This window comes from Gopherus flavomarginatus, chromosome 1 (genome assembly GCF_025201925.1).
Source record: "Gopherus flavomarginatus isolate rGopFla2 chromosome 1, rGopFla2.mat.asm, whole genome shotgun sequence".
In the NCBI taxonomy this organism is placed as follows: domain Eukaryota; kingdom Metazoa; phylum Chordata; order Testudines; family Testudinidae; genus Gopherus; species Gopherus flavomarginatus.
Genome location: NC_066617.1, coordinates 197,270,748 through 197,288,444, shown reverse-complemented (window position 1 = coordinate 197,288,444; position 17,697 = coordinate 197,270,748). Strand labels below are relative to the sequence as shown.

At 39.9% G+C, this 17,697-nt stretch overlaps 1 protein-coding gene across 5 annotated transcripts in view; it reads left to right on the top strand.

Moving 5' to 3' along the window:
- Positions 1-17,697, top strand: part of APP (amyloid beta precursor protein) — a 353,581-nt gene that overhangs the window by 307,553 nt on the left and 28,331 nt on the right. For all 5 annotated transcript variants that reach the window (XM_050958058.1, XM_050958047.1, XM_050958026.1 and 2 more), the window contains one exon: positions 14,651-14,872. In XM_050958058.1, the coding sequence (XP_050814015.1) occupies positions 14,651-14,872 (222 nt within the window). The remainder of the gene's footprint in view (positions 1-14,650; positions 14,873-17,697) is intronic.

The following is a 17,697-nucleotide window of genomic DNA, read 5'->3' as shown; positions in this document are numbered from 1 at the left end:
GAATTCTGACACTTTGTTTTAAATTGGTGCCTTTTAAGTAAATTGAGTGTATCAGGAGTGCTTTGCTATGGCCATAGAATCAGAGGAACCCAGAGTGATCAATTAAAAGTTCTGAACGGTTAATGTTTATATCTGCCTTTAATTTCTGTAAATCCTTCCTTGGTCCCCACTGCCACAGAAGTCAATTTGGGTCAATGTTTTATGTGGGATTTGGACTGGATCCTTAAGTATTGTCATCTCATAAACCAGCTGACGCCTGGCTTTCTATTTTAAAGGCTGTCAGGATTTGGAGGCTGTGTCCATACAATTTGTGAATTCTGTATGAGATTATGAACTCTCTATATGTATCTTTACCAAGCTGCAGATTCCATTTTGAGGGTGCAGCTTTTTGCCTTCTCTGTTGAACTGAAATTTCAAAGGTAGAAGGCAAAGGCTAACAAAAAAGTGTTGTTGATTCGAGTGACACTTGAAAGTAGTTGCTCTAGACAAGAGGCTGGATGCTTCCCAGAGGAACTGATTTAGCAGGGGAGATGTCACCTAGCAACAAAATCACCTGGTACCGTAGGATTCTGTCAGCCTCAACGGGAGACCAGGGAATAACCTGAGAAAGGAGAGTGGCATGTTATAAAGGACACAATTTCCTGTATTTGCACTCACTCTTTGGCAATTTGTCACTAGCTTAAGATGAGGGAAGCTGCTGCAGGAGCTAGATGAGTTGGTGGCAGGGGGTAAGTTGCCTGCCTGCCTACCTACCTACCTACCTGAACAGAAATGGGCCCCTAAGGACTCCCAGGGAAGGGTGAGCTAGAGTGAGGGAAAATGTATGTAGGGTCTATTAATTTTGTATGGATCTGTGTGTTTCTCATGTGACCAAGTAAAGAGCAATAACATGTTATACGTCTGCATGTGCTATATGACACAGCTACCACATGGCTTTGGAAAGTTAAATGTAATCTAAAAGGCTCACACCTGTGGGCGGCGTTCAGGGAGAGGTGGTTGTTTAACCTGTAAGGGGAATCTTAGACGTTAGCACTGTTTTCAGGGGCTGGGCACCAGAGCCACATGGGCGCAGCTCTCAAGAGGGGTGCTAGACAGATGGTCTGCACTCTGTGTGCCTAGGGACCTCAAAACTCTGAAAGTCTGTTCAGACTCTAGAGGCTTAAAATACCTAGGAATCCATAGGTTAGATTCCTCTCACAGCAGTCCCATGGGCCGCAAGCAGTGGGAGTCTGACCAGATCTGTGACACAGAAATAGTTGTTTTGTATTTGAACTTTGCTATGTAGTTAGAGGATTTGGAGTTGCTTATAGCAATGTAGAAAATTTGATAATATTCTACAGAAATGCTTTATTTAAAGGCTTTTTCATAGGGTAATTTTAATTGTAAATAATCATTACATTATAACTCACTTATTTGGGATGTCTCGTTTATTTAGATTGCTCCCAGATAACCACTTGAGAATAATCTGATAGAGAAGAGTAACATCTGCTGCTTAATCATGATAGAATTGGCAAAAGTTCTCCCTTTGTTCTGTATTCAACCATTTCCAAGGCATTAAGTGGTTTTAACCAGGAGTTAAATAAAGGTTGAATTTTAAGCTTCAGGATTTTAACGCAGATAATGCCAAGTTAAAATTAATATACTGAAATGTAGTGAATGTTATTGAATATAGTATTGTGTTTCAGTTAGGTCTTTTCACACCTTTTCTAATGGCCTCTTTCCTTAATTGGGATGATAGGCTGACCACCAGAGTGTCCCAAGAGAATCTTACTGTATTGAAGAAAATATACTCTTAATTTGTGGATTGCATTAGCCAGACTCTCTTTATTCCACTCATCTCAGCGGAAAATGAAAGCCTCTTGAGCATTATGAGGATTTTTTTGGCAATCTTTCAGGCTAAGCTAAAATATAAAGTGGATGGCATTACTTTTGTTAGCCTTGTTTTTTGAGCGTTTGGGGTATGGATAGATTCTGTATGTTATGCAAGGAAAAACATTAAGGCCCCATCTCTACACTAAGAGACTAGTGGTGCTGGATATGTTTTGAAACATGGTTCTTCCCTGAAAGGCAGTAACTTCCTTTGGCCACTGAAGACCATTAGTGCAGAAGGTCAGAGAAAGTTAGTATGAGCTTCATGGAGGGGAGTGACATGCTTCAAGTTGCAGGTGATTATAAGAGAATCTTCAAGAGAAGATGATTATAACAAAGGTTTTCTGAATGCATTGGAGATAAAAAGGCAAGGATAGGAGATGGCAGTGGTCAAGGAGAAAGATGACCCAGATATTGATAAGAGTTTGAATCACAGGAATGAAACTGGAAAGGACAGAATTTAATATTTATATTAATCAAATCAATTTAAGTACCGTTGACTCCTTAAATATTGTTGACAATGTCCCTTTATGAAGGTATCTTAAAATATTTGTTCTAAAATTGTGTAAATACTATTTATCTTAATATAGGTCTTGCCACAATTTTCAGTGTGCTAGGAGAAACAAGAAGTGGAATGGTATTAAGGACCATGCCCACCAGCTGTAAGTGGGCAGTAGTGGCACCTCTGACTTTGCTATCTTGTTTTTTTCAGCCCCAGTGTATATACTTTTGCACTGGCTATATCTGTCATAGAGACATGTTGAGGTTTGCTGCATTTTAGGTTTTTACTATTAACACTTTGAGGGAGGCATAAGGGAGGATTTCTTTAAGGATGCTAGAACTCCAGGATTGCAATGTTGAAATATTTGGGCTTGCTATATAAATAACTGCATTCTATTCAGAATTTGTAAGAAGACAATGATGAACAGCAATATGCATTAGGTTTCAGTGACAGTAGCTGCTCAAAGAAAGTTGATCTGTGGCTGTAATGACACATTTTCTGCTTAAGAGGGAAACTGCAATGTAGTAATGTACAAGACAGAAAATTATATCAGGTTACAAAGAAGAGTTAATCACAGATGAGTAAAATGTCTTAAATATTTATTATTTTTTATTTTAATCTCTGCTATCCAGAAGATAGTCTCATGTACTTGTAGAGTGGTATTTTGTTGGGATTTGAATGCCTGAAAAATCAATGGCTTTTGAAGCCGTGTAAGCTAAATTCTGTTTTTTTAAAAAAGATACTGTTAAATTATCCAAATTTAATTTAAAAATAAACAGCGGAACTTGATAAAGGGGCCTGAGTCACGAAATTGAGCTCTGTAGCCAAACTTTGAAGTATGTTAAAGACAGAGCAGAGTCATTTAGTTTAGTTTTCTCCATCCACAGCCACAAACCTCAGGTTTTAGATTCTTGTCTTATCCTACAAGCCAACTGAAATACTCTTGGCATTAACTAATGGAAAATTGCAGTAATTAATTTTACCCCAGAGAATTGAATATTAACTAAATGCTATACTTGCATTCGTACAACTATGTATATGTATTTTGATAGTCTATAGGTATATGTAGATTCTCACATGATGATACAATAGTTAATAGTTTGCTCATTTAGGGATTATAATTAATAACTGCAGTTTTCCTTTGTTTAAGGCAAGAGTAATATATGAATTAGACAGGAGTCCAAAACCTGAGGTTTGCAGCAGTCTCTGGAAAAAATGGAAACAAATGACTCTGGTATTCACATAACAAAATATGTCTCTGAAGCTGATAAATGTTTGCCTTCAACTTAAAAAACTTGAGCATGTGTTTAACCAAGTGTTGAAATCCATCTTTATTCAGAAGGGACATAAGCACAAGCTTAATTTCAAGCACATACTTAAGTTGCATTGAAATCATAAAGTTAAATATGCACTTGTGCCTTGTTAACTGTGCCCTTAAGATTGCATACTACCAAGTGTGATCATTATAATTTTATCAAACACTACAAAAAACAGAAACATACGATTATGCTCTGTTCAGGGTTGAAATAGTCCTTTTTATAGCATGAGTCAAGATCTAATCTGTAGGGCACAGCTGACAATAATGTTATTAAATGTGACCTGCAGGGAGTGTGTATTGCAAGGAGGTATACTGCAGGGATCAAGAATGGCTTTTTTTGTCTGTGCAGTTTGATAGTAACAGAGATAACAGAGTCCAGTACATAAAGAAGAATAACAAGCCCCAAAAAATAAGAGTGGTGGTGGTGCTGGTGATGATAAAGGTGTGCTGTTTTGGACAATTACTGTATAGTCTTGGAAATGGGCCCAACCTGCAATGTTCAGAATGTTCAAATTGAAACAGAAGCTTTGTTACCTTATTAGAGTAGAAGTTTTCTTATTCCTATAGTTTGCTTTGGCAGTATCCAGCTGATCTTCTCATTTGAAATCTTTTACGGATGCAGTATGTAAGTCTTCCCCGTGAGAATCTGAGACCCTTTAAAAGCAGTCCAGATCTGTGGAAAATATTCTTTCACAACTCTTGAGTTTGGCTTCTTTCAAGATTATACATCGACACTGATGCAAATAAGAGTATTAGTAGCAGCACAGTAGCTTTGCAGACTCGTCTGGAAGATTTCTCTGTTATAACCGTCAAAGCTTCTGTTCTAATAAGGTGGCAAAACTTCTGTTTTCAGGATTCCTGGAATAAAACAAGTGAGTTTACTGAAGGCAAGTCATTTAAAATAATGTAAATAATTCTTCCCCAGCCAAAAAGGATTAAAAAACAAACAAAAAACAAAAAAAACATGTTTTGGACCATTACTGTGTAATGTTAGAAATGGGCCCAACTTGTAATGTTCAGATCCATTTAAAAGCTTCTCTAAAATTCAGGGGTATTGGTCTCCTGAGTTTTGGCTCAGATCCATTACCATATAAAACAAACACCTTTATAGTCATCTTCATTTCTCTTCTATTTCCTGATGCTTGTTCTCCTTCCTCATGTACTGGACTTCAGTACCCGTTACCATCAAAGCACTCAGCACAACAGGCATTCTTGCTCCCTCCATTAGGCAGGTCACATGTAATGAAGCACTAGTCAGCTTTGCACAGGTTAGAGCTTGACTCTAACTGTAAAACAGAATTACTTCAACTCTGAACAGAGTTGAGTCTTCCTGTTTTTTTGTAGTGTTTGATAATGGTGTAATGATTACACTTAATAGTATGTAATATTAAGGGTGCAGTATCAGAGGGGTAGCCGTGTTAGTCTGGATCTGTAAAGAGCAACAAAGAGTCCTGTGGCACCTTATATACTAACAGATGTATTGGAGCATGAGCTTTCATGGCTGAATACCCACTTCGTCAGACATGAAAACTTATGTCAGAAAGCCTATGCTCCGTTACGTCTGTTAGTCTATAAGGTGCCACGGGACTCTTTGTCGCTTTTTACGGGTGCAGTGAATTTTAAAGAACCCAATTAAGAAAATACACGTGTATATTTAACTTTATGATTTCAATGCAACTTAAGTATGTGGTTGAAATTAAGCTTGTGCTTAAGTGCTTTCAGAATAAGGATGCACTTCAACACCTGAGTAAAGTTAAGCACTTGCTTAAGTTTTTTTCTGAATTAGGTTCAGAATGCAGAGTTTGTTACAAATCTCTGGTATGCTTTTTGTGTTACTGATGTAACCCTTTTCACTTAGTGCAGTGTGGTTATTCTCTATATTAAAGACATTATATACGAAATCAGAGGTTGATTTGATTCACTTAACTGGGCCTTGGAAAAATTGGATGAATCATGCCATACCTTGGGTTGATGGGGGCTTTGCCTGGTTTTACCTGCCTGGATATGTACTACAAAACAGACTGAGTTCAATATGAAATGGAGACAGTACAGGAGCTATTAACAATAGAGGAAATGCTCAATCTCAAATAAAGCATGTCTAACTGCAGCTTGACTATTTAAGCTTCTGTCATCAGATATGCAGAGCACATTTTGGCCCCAAAACCTCCGTCATCCTAATTTCAAATTTTTCTCCATACTGATAAAATTCTACAGTTCATAGTTTGGAAATCCTATTTATATCTCAAGTAATCTACTGAGAAACATTCATAAGGTGCATATAATGTAACTCTGTGAAATGCATCTGGACATATGCATCACATTTGTTAATATGATATGTTTTTGTTTACTGAGCAGTTTGAAATTAAGACAAACAGATTTGAAAACAGATTTCTGTTGAAGACTGGGTCTACACTGAAAACATTTGCCAGCATAGTGATGTATTTTGTTTTAACAACATAGCTATGCCAGCAAAATCCCCTGTGTGCCCAATTAGACTGGCAAAAAATGCTTTTGCTGTACTAACTTATTTCACTCTCCAAACCAAATGTTATTAAGAGGGCATTTTAATGCTTATACTTATATTTGGTTTGCTTTTGTTTTCTCTATAAGGCCAATAAATTGTAGCAGTTGAATTAAATTTGTTTAGAAACTGATGTAATTAAATCAGTGCAGCCTTTTTGCATAGACTCTCTTATTTTAGTTTAAGAGTGCCTTATCAATGTCTTTTAAGCTAAACCAGTGTAAGGTATTCTCAGACTGAAGTAAGAGTGTCTACAATTGCGCTAACTTATTTAAATCCATTTCTAAACCAGTGTAGTTAAATTGTTACAATTGTCTGATACAAACATGGGTTCTGAGAGGAGTGTTTGCTAGTCTGTGAAAGACAAGTGGAGTCATATGGAGTTACTTAAAGCGGTAGTACACAGGGTTTTTTCTAATATTGATAGGGTGGCTGGAGGTTTTTTTGGTTTTTTTAGGTCTTATTGGACCTTTTAGCTGGGCAAAAATATTCTCGGTTTAACTTGGGAGAAATCCGTTAAACTTAGTTAAAATTAAAATTGCTGACTTTATAGTTGCTACTGAAGTAAAGACAAGACAAATATCCCTTACATAGTGATGCTGCCAGAATGGCCTATACGCTGTTACGCTTTCTTTTCACTGAGCCATTATAACTGAGTACTAAACCTGGACCCTTCATAAATATTAATTAATGAATTCTTACCCCCCAATGGTAAAAATAATGATTTGGAGTCTGTTAGTATATAAGGTGCCAAAGGATTCTTTGCTGATTTGGAGTGAGACTAATGGATTCCTGACATTCCTGAGCAGCCTTTCTGTCCCAGAGACTGAAACCTGATGTACACTTAAAAGTTTTGCCATCATAGCTGCATCAGTTAGAAGTGTGGGAGAAATCCACACCTCTAACTGACATAGATATGCCAGCAGCAAACTAGTATACATGCAGTTATACCAACAAAAAGTCAGCTTGCTGGTATAGCTTGTTTTGTTTAGGGAACTGGTATAAGGTGTACCAGCAAAATAACTCTTGCTCCTATAAGCTGCATCTCCACTTGGAGGGTTTGCTGGGGTAGCTATACTGGCAACTCCTTTCTAGTGCAGACAAAGCCGCATGAGCATCAGAGCAGTTTATTCATTCTACAAACTCCTGCCTATTAGAGGCTGCCACAGCAGAGGTTTCACTCTTCTCCTCCTCTTTCCTTCCTTTTACTTGCCACTCTTCACGGCTCACTACAGCAGAGGAGGAGACCAAATGGAGCATTGGAGAGAGACAGACGTTGGTGCTAGCTTCCTGATTACTTCCCCAATCACACCTCTCCTCCTCCTCTCTAGAAGCTATTCCCTCTTCAGGAAGAGAGAGTCATGGAGAACTCCCATAAAGAGCAGAAGAGGGGATGAGAAAGACTGTGCTGGGGAGGTCAATATGACAGACCTGAAAAGTGAGATGCCCTATTAAGATGATAAAGCAGGTGTGAGCCTCCCATTCACCCAAGAAGGAGTCAGAGTGAGCCCAGGCCTATGGTTATATGGGGAAAGGGAAATAGTATAGTGGAGGGTTCTCCATAGATCTAGATAAGAATCCTATTTGTAGGATGTTAACTAGATCTGACCCAAACTCTGAGCTGCTGGGAGTTCTTCTGTCACCGATTTTGGATGTGTGCTATTTTCAGAGTTGTGGTTAGTTCTGAGCACATTCTCACAATGCAAAACGAAATGTGCCAAAACGCTATCTTTTGTCTGAGTCCTCCTGTATTGATGCAGTGACAGAATGAGCTGTATAGAAAGAGAACATCTATTAGAGGATTTTGGTTTGGGTTTTTTGTCCGCTTGGTCTGATATGAGATGAGGTCTTGTGGAACAACTTGAAAATTATCTTTTTGGAGGCCCTGATAATGAAGATGGTCGCTGTATAAAGAAACTTGCTGATATGCACTTGAATGCACACTCTAGCCTCCAGCTGAACCCCTTACCACCAGGTTATTTAGAGAATTATCCTTTGCAGGAAGGTGGAAAATTAAGGATTGGCAAAAACGAAGAACACTCTGTGAAGAATAACGTGTGATTGATCGTATCAAAAGCCATGACTAATTTGAGCAAAGTTAGCATTGAAAGACGACTCTAAAGGCAGCCAGTATAAATAACTGGACATTTTAGGGTAGTCTTTGTAGAAGTCAATGCTTTGCTGTATTGCCAGGATAGATGATAACTCATTTCAATTCCATTCTCACAAAAATGCTGAAAGATAGCAGTGTTCATGCAATTCTAGGATAAAGAATCAACAAAAAGTTTGCCTCAGTTCTGATAGTTTAATGGCAGGCCTGAGTATGCTTGCTTCCTATACTCTGGAAACTGTACTGTTTCTTTGCCATTTAAAGTTGGGACAATTTGAGTTGTTTTATAACTCCAAAACCAGAGATTTAAATCGAGGGATGGAAACTCTATTTTTCTTCTGCAGCTTAAGAAGTCCGATTCTTAGAAGGGGCTGTTGACGGCATGTTGGGAATTTTTTTTCTCATTTTTGTACAATGTTTATGTCATTTTCACATGTTCCTCCCATTTTTGACAGTAAATCTCTGTAGCGAGGCAGACACCATGGTCAAGTGGACTGAGCACAGGTTTAGGATCCAGGAACTCCTGAGTTCTTCTTTGACTAGATGTCACTATGGCTGCTCCACTTCAGTTGCACTTGCGTACCCTTGCACCTTTGATCACAGATTTTCAGCACTGTTCCAGATCCTTATTGGACACCTTCACCCTAAGATGGACCCTTACAGTGTCCATTGGTTAGTTTTGCTAACCCTTTGCCCTTCTCTGTTTTATTACTTAGTATTTTCTTACACTTTCTGTGTGTTTGTGGGGACCTCCCACTATTCTCCTTTTCCCCAGTGGCTTCCCTGCCCACCTTGGTTCCTTTCTTTGAAGCCCCCTTTTTGCTCAGAGTATGCCCAAAACTCCATGGTTTAAACCTTGCCAGACCTGCAGGAAGTCTTCTCCTCTCAGCAACGGACAAATCAGCTGCCTCCACTGCCTTGGGAGTGCCTATTCTGTTGAAGTGTAAGGTCTGCACTGCAAGAGCACGTCTAGGAAACTGAGGGAAGACAGGCTCAAGTTACTCCTTATGAAGCATTTCTTGAGGTCTGAATGTCCTGGTGATCTCTACAGTTTAAGCTCCAACAAGCAAGTCTCAAGGGATAGCTTCAGAACCCTGGAAGCATCCCAAAAAGAGAAGAGACAAGTCCCCTGATGGAGAGTAAAAGAGGAAGGGGAAGTTGCATCCCAGTGCAGGTACCACCGAGGCTCCTAACCTCCCTTCTTCCTCCCTCTCGACTGAGTGTCACGGACCCTTGAAAATGGGTTTGAGTTTTTCCCACACAATGAAGCCTTGTTTAGCACCAGCATCTGGACCCAATTCATAGCCCTTTATACACAAGGACTCTTCAAAGAACCTGGCATCAGTTCTGGCTCCCCCCAGTATCAGTCCTGGTAGCAGCCAGGAGTATAAGGGATGTGTGGATCACTCAGCTACCTGTCCCCAGTACCAATAACTACGTCACAGCCGGTCATCCAGCAACCTTCCTCACTGGTACCAAACTGATTCCTGCTCTCAAGGGATCTCCTAATCCTTGAGGAACTTGACTTATCTCTCCTGGCAGGTACCAAGAGAAATCATCCAGTGGCACCATTAGTCCAGCTGATGCCTTCGCACCCGCTGACGCGCACATCCTACCATCAGCTCCCGTGCAAGCTCCAGGACCATTGTGACCAGCCCCACAATCCAGTACCTGTAACAAAAAGCCCAAGATTTTGTTTTTAGCCTTAACATCCTAGCTGGTGGGAACTGAAGATTTTATGGGCAAAATTCTGTGAATTAGGCTTGTTACAGATAAAGCTTAGCTTTTTGAATGTCAACATCTACGGCCTTTAAATAATTCAATCCCCCACTTAATTTCCCACAACTGTAATAACCTAAGTTGATACCAATTAAAAATATGCTTAAAAATACAAGTGATATCTGTCAAAATTACAAAAAAAAATGAAAATCAAATTCTGCCCACGTGTATCAGAGGGCTGTGGAACCACCCAGGAAGTGGCCTGGGTACCAAAGGAAAAATTCCTCTGTCCTTTTGATATTTTGGTTGAGAGCCATGAATCACTCCTTTTGGCCCCATTGCTTCCACTACTCTTTCCTCCCCTACCTCTGACTCTATTTCAGAACATCATGGGAGCAGATCACATCAGACAGATGGGGCTAGAAGTCATTACATCAGGCTATGACATTCACTTCTTCATCCCCATTCCTAATCCTCCTTCATGATCCCGTCTCATGAGAGTCACCACGTTTAGTCCCTCCCTTCATCAGGATGTGGCTCTATTCAAGTTACTCCCTGGTGCCCAAGAAGAAACGAGAATGGAGGCCAGTCCTAGACCTCAGAACTCTGAATGCATTCATCTGGACACAGAGGTTTAGGATGCTAAAGTTAGCAACAAGAATACTATCTCTAGATCCGGTCGATTGGTTCATAGCTCTTGACCTTCAGGATGCCTATTTCCACCTACTGTTGCATCTTGCTCACAGATGCTTTCTACAGTTCACAATTAGCAACAATCACTGTTAATATGTAGTGATCCCCTTCAGTCTCTTGACTGCGCACAGAATTTTTTACCGAAGTCCTTTTGGTTGTGATGGCCCTATTGTGATGATTGGGGATAATGGTCTTTCTCTGTCTTGATGACTGACTCCTCAAGGGATGGTCCCTTCTCAGAGTGCAGTCTGTAACCTGCAAGTCCTTGATCCTCTTCCATTCCTTTGGACTAAGCCTCAACACACAAAAGTCCACTTTGACACCTGTCCAACGCAATGAATTCACGGAGGCCACCCTAGATTCCACAATTGCCAGAGCCTTTCTGCCTACAGACAGATTCATCACTATGACCAACTTCATCTCTATCCTTCAGAGGAACTCTCAGACCACAACACAGACTTTCCTGCAGATGCTAGGCCGCGTGGCAGCCTGCATGTTCATTACACCCCATGCCAGACTGCATTCAAGATATCTCCAGGCCTGGCTCAGAACAGCCTACGCAGCTTGAGCAAAAGGATATCTGTTCCACAGAAGGTTCTTGACTCCCTGAATTGGTGGAAGGATCCCTCCAAGGCCTATGTGACGACCCCATTCACATGCTGCCCACTGAAACACAAAAATAAGAACCATCGTCATAGATGCCTCATTGCTGGCTTGGGGCACTGCTCGGTTCATTGCCCAACCCACAGGCTGCATGTTGCTCTGTAACGGCCCTGTGTGGACCCTGCTGGACCACGTTAACTCATCCTTGGAACCTAGAACAGGCCAGCACAATCTGCCCAGGAAAAAGGTCCAGTCCCGGAACTGGCCAAGGTAATTAAGGGCCCTAGGTGTCATCGAAGGGCAGCTCTTCCTTTTCTCCATGTTTGGGTGTGGTGGTCAGGTTGTAAAAGGGAATACACAGACCTTCCCCCTCCTGGCCATAGACAGAGAGGAGAAGGGAAAGGGGAGAGGTCCTGGTTCCTCAGGGCAGAGGTGGGGAGAGAATGGTCCAAGCAACCTCCTTAATTTCTCTCTCATTTGTTTTCATAAAAATCCCTAAAAGTCTCAGAGCAAGGTTAGCATCTCTGCACTAGCGTAGAATCCCTTATGCCAGTGCATAATGAAGCAGTCTTCTCTCTTCCCGAATGTCCATTGCCGGAGCAGGAGGTTGGATAGATCAGGAGCGAACTGTTCCAGCTTTACAGTGTTAGGTGGTTCCCTTCCATACAGGGAATTCTCCCCTGGTCAATTATGGACAGAATTCAGACCCTTTTGCACCCTCAGAGTAACTTAGAGGCTGGCAGCATAGCAGAGAATTCTGACTTCCTATAACATCGCAAAATTCAGATGTAAGTATATAGCTACAAAAATTCAGTAGCTTGTATTGACAAGGGAATGGAGACGCCATCCTTAATGAGAGTTATCGTATCACCAGTTGTAAGTTTTTTGCTGAGTGTAACCTTTACAGTCACTTGTGTCTGAAAAAAGTGTGTGTTTTCAAAACAGCACTATTAATTAGCTGCCACTTTATTGGCAATTCTTAACCAGTTTCCTTCTTGACAGCTGTTTGTTAAAATGCCCAAAACTGTGCCAGGCTCCTCAAAATACAGGTGCATTTCACATGGGCCATACCCAAAGAGTTTGCAATCAGATCTGATGCATGATGCAAGAGAGGAAATCCTAAACAGTCAGTGGAATGGGAGATGAGAAAATAGGAGTGTGACAGAGTCATTCAGGCCATCTCAGCTTTGGGTTTATTAATAAACAGAAGTGATTTTATTAAGTATAAAAAGTAGGATTCAAGTAATAACCGACAGAACAAAGTGAGTCACCAAGCAAAATAAAGCAAAAACAAGCAAGTCTAAGCGTAATACATTAAGAAACTGTTCACAGGTAAAATCTCACCCTCAGAGATGTTGCAATAAGCTTCTTTCACAGACTAGACTCCATCCTAGTCTGGGCCAAAGCCTTTCCCCTGGTACAGTCCTTGTTAGTTCCAGCAGACATCTTAGGTGGTAACTAGGGGTTTTCTCATGACTGGAACCCCTTTTGTTCTGTTCCACCCCCTTTTATAGCTTTGGCGCAAGGCAGAAATCTTTGTGTCTTTGGGTCCCCACTCCTCCTTCTAAGTGGAAAAGCACCAGGTTTAAGATGGATTCCAGTATTAGGTGACATGTTCACATGTCCTGAGAGACCCCAACCTCCATTCTTCCAGGGCTGGCCCGCACATACCCAGAAAGGTTTGCAAGTAAACAGAGCCATTTACAACCAATTGTCCTAGTCAGTAGGAACCATCAAGATTCTAAACCTCCATTAGTGGCCCACACTTTGCATAATTACAATAGGACCTCAGAGTTATATTTCTTATTTCTAGCTTCAGATACAAGAATGATACATGCATACAAATAGGATGAAGACACTCAGTAGATTATAAGCTTTGTAACGATACCTTAAAGAGACCTTTTGCATGAAGCGTATTCCAGTTACGTCATATTCAGGGTATGGCTATACTTGCACGCAGCGCTTTGACGTTTCGAGTGTGGTCGCAGCGCCAGTGCTGGGAGAGAACTCTCCCAGCGCTGCACGTACTCCAGATCCTCTACGGGTGTAGCTTGCAGTGCTGGGAGCCGCGCTCCCAGCGCTGCGGCACTGTTTACACTGAGGCTTTACAGCGCTGTATCTTGAAGCACTCAGGGGGTGTTTTTTTCACACCCCTGAGCGCGAAAGTTGCAGCGCTGTAAAGCGCCAGTGTAGCCATGGCCTCACACTCATAAGCATATTTCCATAAAACATTATGGAGTGCAACGTCGCAGGCACATCTGCTCACCCTGAGGCAAGGGGACACAACAGCATTTACAAGGAATTACTGTGACGAGACATGGAAGGGCATGTGTTGTTATCCAACTAATTTTTAGTATCTTGGGAAGCAAAACAGCTAAAATATATGTAGTTCATGGGACTACGAAGTGCTCTGTTCCTCTCTTTTCCTAAGTTTTTCAAATCCCAAAACAATAGGTACTACATTACAAATGTGGGTCTGGCTAATTAATGATATCTCTGTTTGCAGAGGATTGAGTGTATTATTCATATATTTTATTCATTTTTTGCTATAAGTTTATGGTCAGTATGTTTTATAGAATCTTCTGTAGGTTCAGACTATAGGTTGATAATGTAGGTATCTACTATTCTGAGATTGTTGAGATGATAATTATATTGCAGTAGTTTGGATAAAGTATCTGCATTGTATTAAAGAAACAGATGTTCCTGATTTAGTGTCCCAGTAGACCCGGGTTTATGCAATAAGTGGTATTGGGACTGTGGATTAGTGGGCAGAGAGAGATCAAGAGCATTGCAGAGATAATGATGTGCTGCGACTGGGAGAGGAAAGAACGAAGCTATTCCTTCATAGTTTCTGCCCACCTTAATGCATGGAGTAACATTGACAACTGACATGAATTTAATTTTCCCAAATATGGAAAAAACAATCAAGATCATCAAAAGGATGAGATGCCCCAGAATGAAGGGATATTGAGCATCAGAGCATGGGTCTTGGTGGGGAAACTGGGTATCAAATATCAAAAGGGTAGCCATGTTAGTCTCTATCCACAAAAACAATGAGGAGTCCAATCTCACCTTAAAGACTAACAGATTTATTTGGGCACAAGCTTTCGTGGGTATCAAATGTTTCTTGTTGGCATTTGGAAAATGTTTCACCGAGCAGCATGAAAAATGTTAACCATGCCAAACTTTTATTTTCCTTCCTTAAAACTTCTTACAAAAAATTAAATCTGCTATTATAAATTCCTATCAAAGGAAAATTGCAATGGAGTCCTCATATATTGACAACATATTTTCTTGTATTCGTTTTGTTTTCAGATGAACTGCTTCAGAAAGAGCAAAACTACTCAGATGATGGCTTGGCCAATATGATCAGCGAGCCCAGGATCAGCTATGGAAATGATGCCCTCATGCCTTCATTGACTGAAACTAAAACCACAGTTGAACTTCTTCCAGTTGATGGAGAATTCAGCCTAGATGACCTTCAGCCATGGCATCCTTTTGGTGTTGATTCTGTCCCAGCCAACACTGAAAATGAAGGTAATTTAGAATCACTGAGAGAAGGCCCCACCCAGAGTGTTTTGAAGTGAGTTGTTGTGTGATGATTGATTCATGTCCTAAAAATCTTCCGCCTTTTTAACTTAAGTAGGAAATTATACATTCTGATTGTGTGAAATGGTCTGCCACACCTGCCTGGCTTCCTTAATGGGACAGAGAATGCTGATTACATCTCAGATGTTTAAGTACATCATAAATCTCAGTGTTGAATTTAATCTACTCCCCTTATTATAAAAACAGCAAAATTTAAGTGATATTCTGTAAATTAATGGGGTTAATGTGTTAGAATTATGTGCATTTTAAAATCACGTAAACAGGAGCTTTTAATTGCTACCATCAAAATGAATAAGCACAGTACCCTAGAGCCATACTAAAAATAAAGCGTTGTGGTATAAGTATACATGTGATTTTACTGATTAGAATATTTTCCAGTATTTATTACCAGGGCATTCTGCATGCACTCACCATTTTGTAACTGGACAGTGAAAGCTTCTACAGGAGTACTTTGAGTAACTCATGGAATAACCAGTTGAGAGAGTCATATGCTTTTCATGTTTTTAATTTTAAATAATTTCTATCTAATCTTTAAATTTAAAAATAATTGGGCATTTTACTGCCAGAGCAGTAGAAAGGCCACGTTTTTGTCTAGGTGCCTGAGCCACATTAATTAGAAATCTAGAAAACTCTTACTTGTTCGCTGCCCTTAAGTTTATTCTTATGTAAGCGTTGAGATGAATTAACAAAGGGAAACGTAAACTCCACCAGTTCAGTGAGAGAAACTTAAGTCAAGGTTAATTGAAACAGAAAAATTAGCATTTAGGAAAGAATGATAAATGCAACTTTAAGATGACACTGTTGCTTCCACAGGCAGATAAATTGCATCTAGATGTGTGGTTCTTATTTCTTTTAATATATTCCCAATAAAGATGCACAAACACTTCTGCTTTGTTTAATTTTGGATTATTGGGCATTTTAATACATGCTACAATAGTCTGTTGTGGCACTTTCAGTGTTTACTTTGTAAATCTTTTATGGCTATTCAAGGAGCATTGAAGGGTCTTTATAGACAAGAATATTCTTACCGTTGTTGCTTCACAAATAATTAATCATAGTACATGTAGGATTAAAAAAATAATCCTGTAGAGAGATTTAAGATGCACCACAGAGAACAACTGAAATAATAGGAGTAGCCATTAGATGCGAGATGCTGAGCACCACACAGGAGTGCTCTGCAGGATTGACCCTTAGAGGAGATTCTTGGTCTCTGGATAATGTGGCATATGGTTGATCTAACAATTTTAACTTGGGTGTTTTGGTCATTTGATCGTTGTTTAATGAATAGCCAATCTACAGATGCTAGTACTGCTTTGCTCTAGCTGGAAGTAAATCTCATTTTTGAAATATTGGTGATCAGAAATTCTGAGTGTTAGTCATTCGGCCTGGGAGTCTTAACTCTCTGAATGTAAACATTAACACGAATGCAATGCTATTCCTTTGTGGCATTGGAAGACGACATACTTTGCTATTATCCAAAGCAGCCCTTACAGTGTGTTGGGTAAACTAGTTGCCTTTTTAGATTTAACGTGCACATCAGAATACAAATTTTTTGAACAGACAGTGATATCTGTCAAGTAAATTAAATATGTGTTTATATGACAGACTGATTCTAAATGAACTGTTACATTGTGTTTTTCTCAACATTGTCACAGCTGCATGAGATGTTTTTAATTAACCATTGAAAAAGGAATTCATGAAGTTGAGTGATGGTAAGAAAGAACAAGTGCACGCAAATCCAGCATTAAGGTCATAATTTAGTATTTCAGTCTAGCACCTCCCTCTTCTGGAGATGTGTTTAAGTGATCATCAAGATATAGTACATGCAAAACTGCTGGTGTGATGGGGGATGATTTAAGTGCGAGACTTCTTACTTTCATTCTGAATTTCCCTGTGTATTGCATATTTGTGTAAAAGAATAAGTGTACTTTTAGCAGTTTCTCTCTTATTAGAATTGCTTTCCATCTGCAATTGTTTGCATACCTTGCTTAGAAGTTAAGGAGCCAATGAAAAATGGATTTCTCTGCAGTCTAAATTTAAGCCTGCTAAGATCCAGCAAATCCCCTCAGACTTCTGAAAGTCCCCCACTCCCCGCACATATACACTAAATTGATTTGCCAATAAATATCCAACGTAAACTATATTCAAGGAAGAATATGAACCTACATGCACTCTTAGATCTTTGGTCATGTGAGTTATCTTCCAGTTACTGTGAAACGTTGACAGGTTTACAAAATCTGTTCCTTTCTAGTTTTGAAAAAGGTAATTTAAGTCCACATGATAAGACTAAGAAATGAGGCATTTTGTATTTAAAAAACTTGGAAAAGAGAATTTCACAGGTACTCTTATTTTAGCAATGAATTATAATACAAATTACCATATTTCTAGCTTAGTAACGCATCACCATCACATTTGCCAGTGTCTAGCTCAGCTTAGCTAGATATACTTCCCCTAATGCTTCTGAAGAAACTTAAGGGTGAAATCCTGACCCTGTCAAAGTCAAATCGGAGTTTTTGCCAGTGTTTTCACTCTGTGGGTTTTTCCTCAACAGGCACAGTTGTCCTCAGTGAGGAATAGCCTGTTTATCTTTTTCTGAAATTAAATGTTTGTTAATGTAACCTTATGCTATCATGCTGTGACCAGTCACCACTTTCACCTCTCATGAGTCCATGGAAAATTGTACCATTACCCCTACCAGTTGGTCTGTCTTGGATTTTGAGTTCTTTGGGGAAGGACTGCCCCTTCTTTTCCTT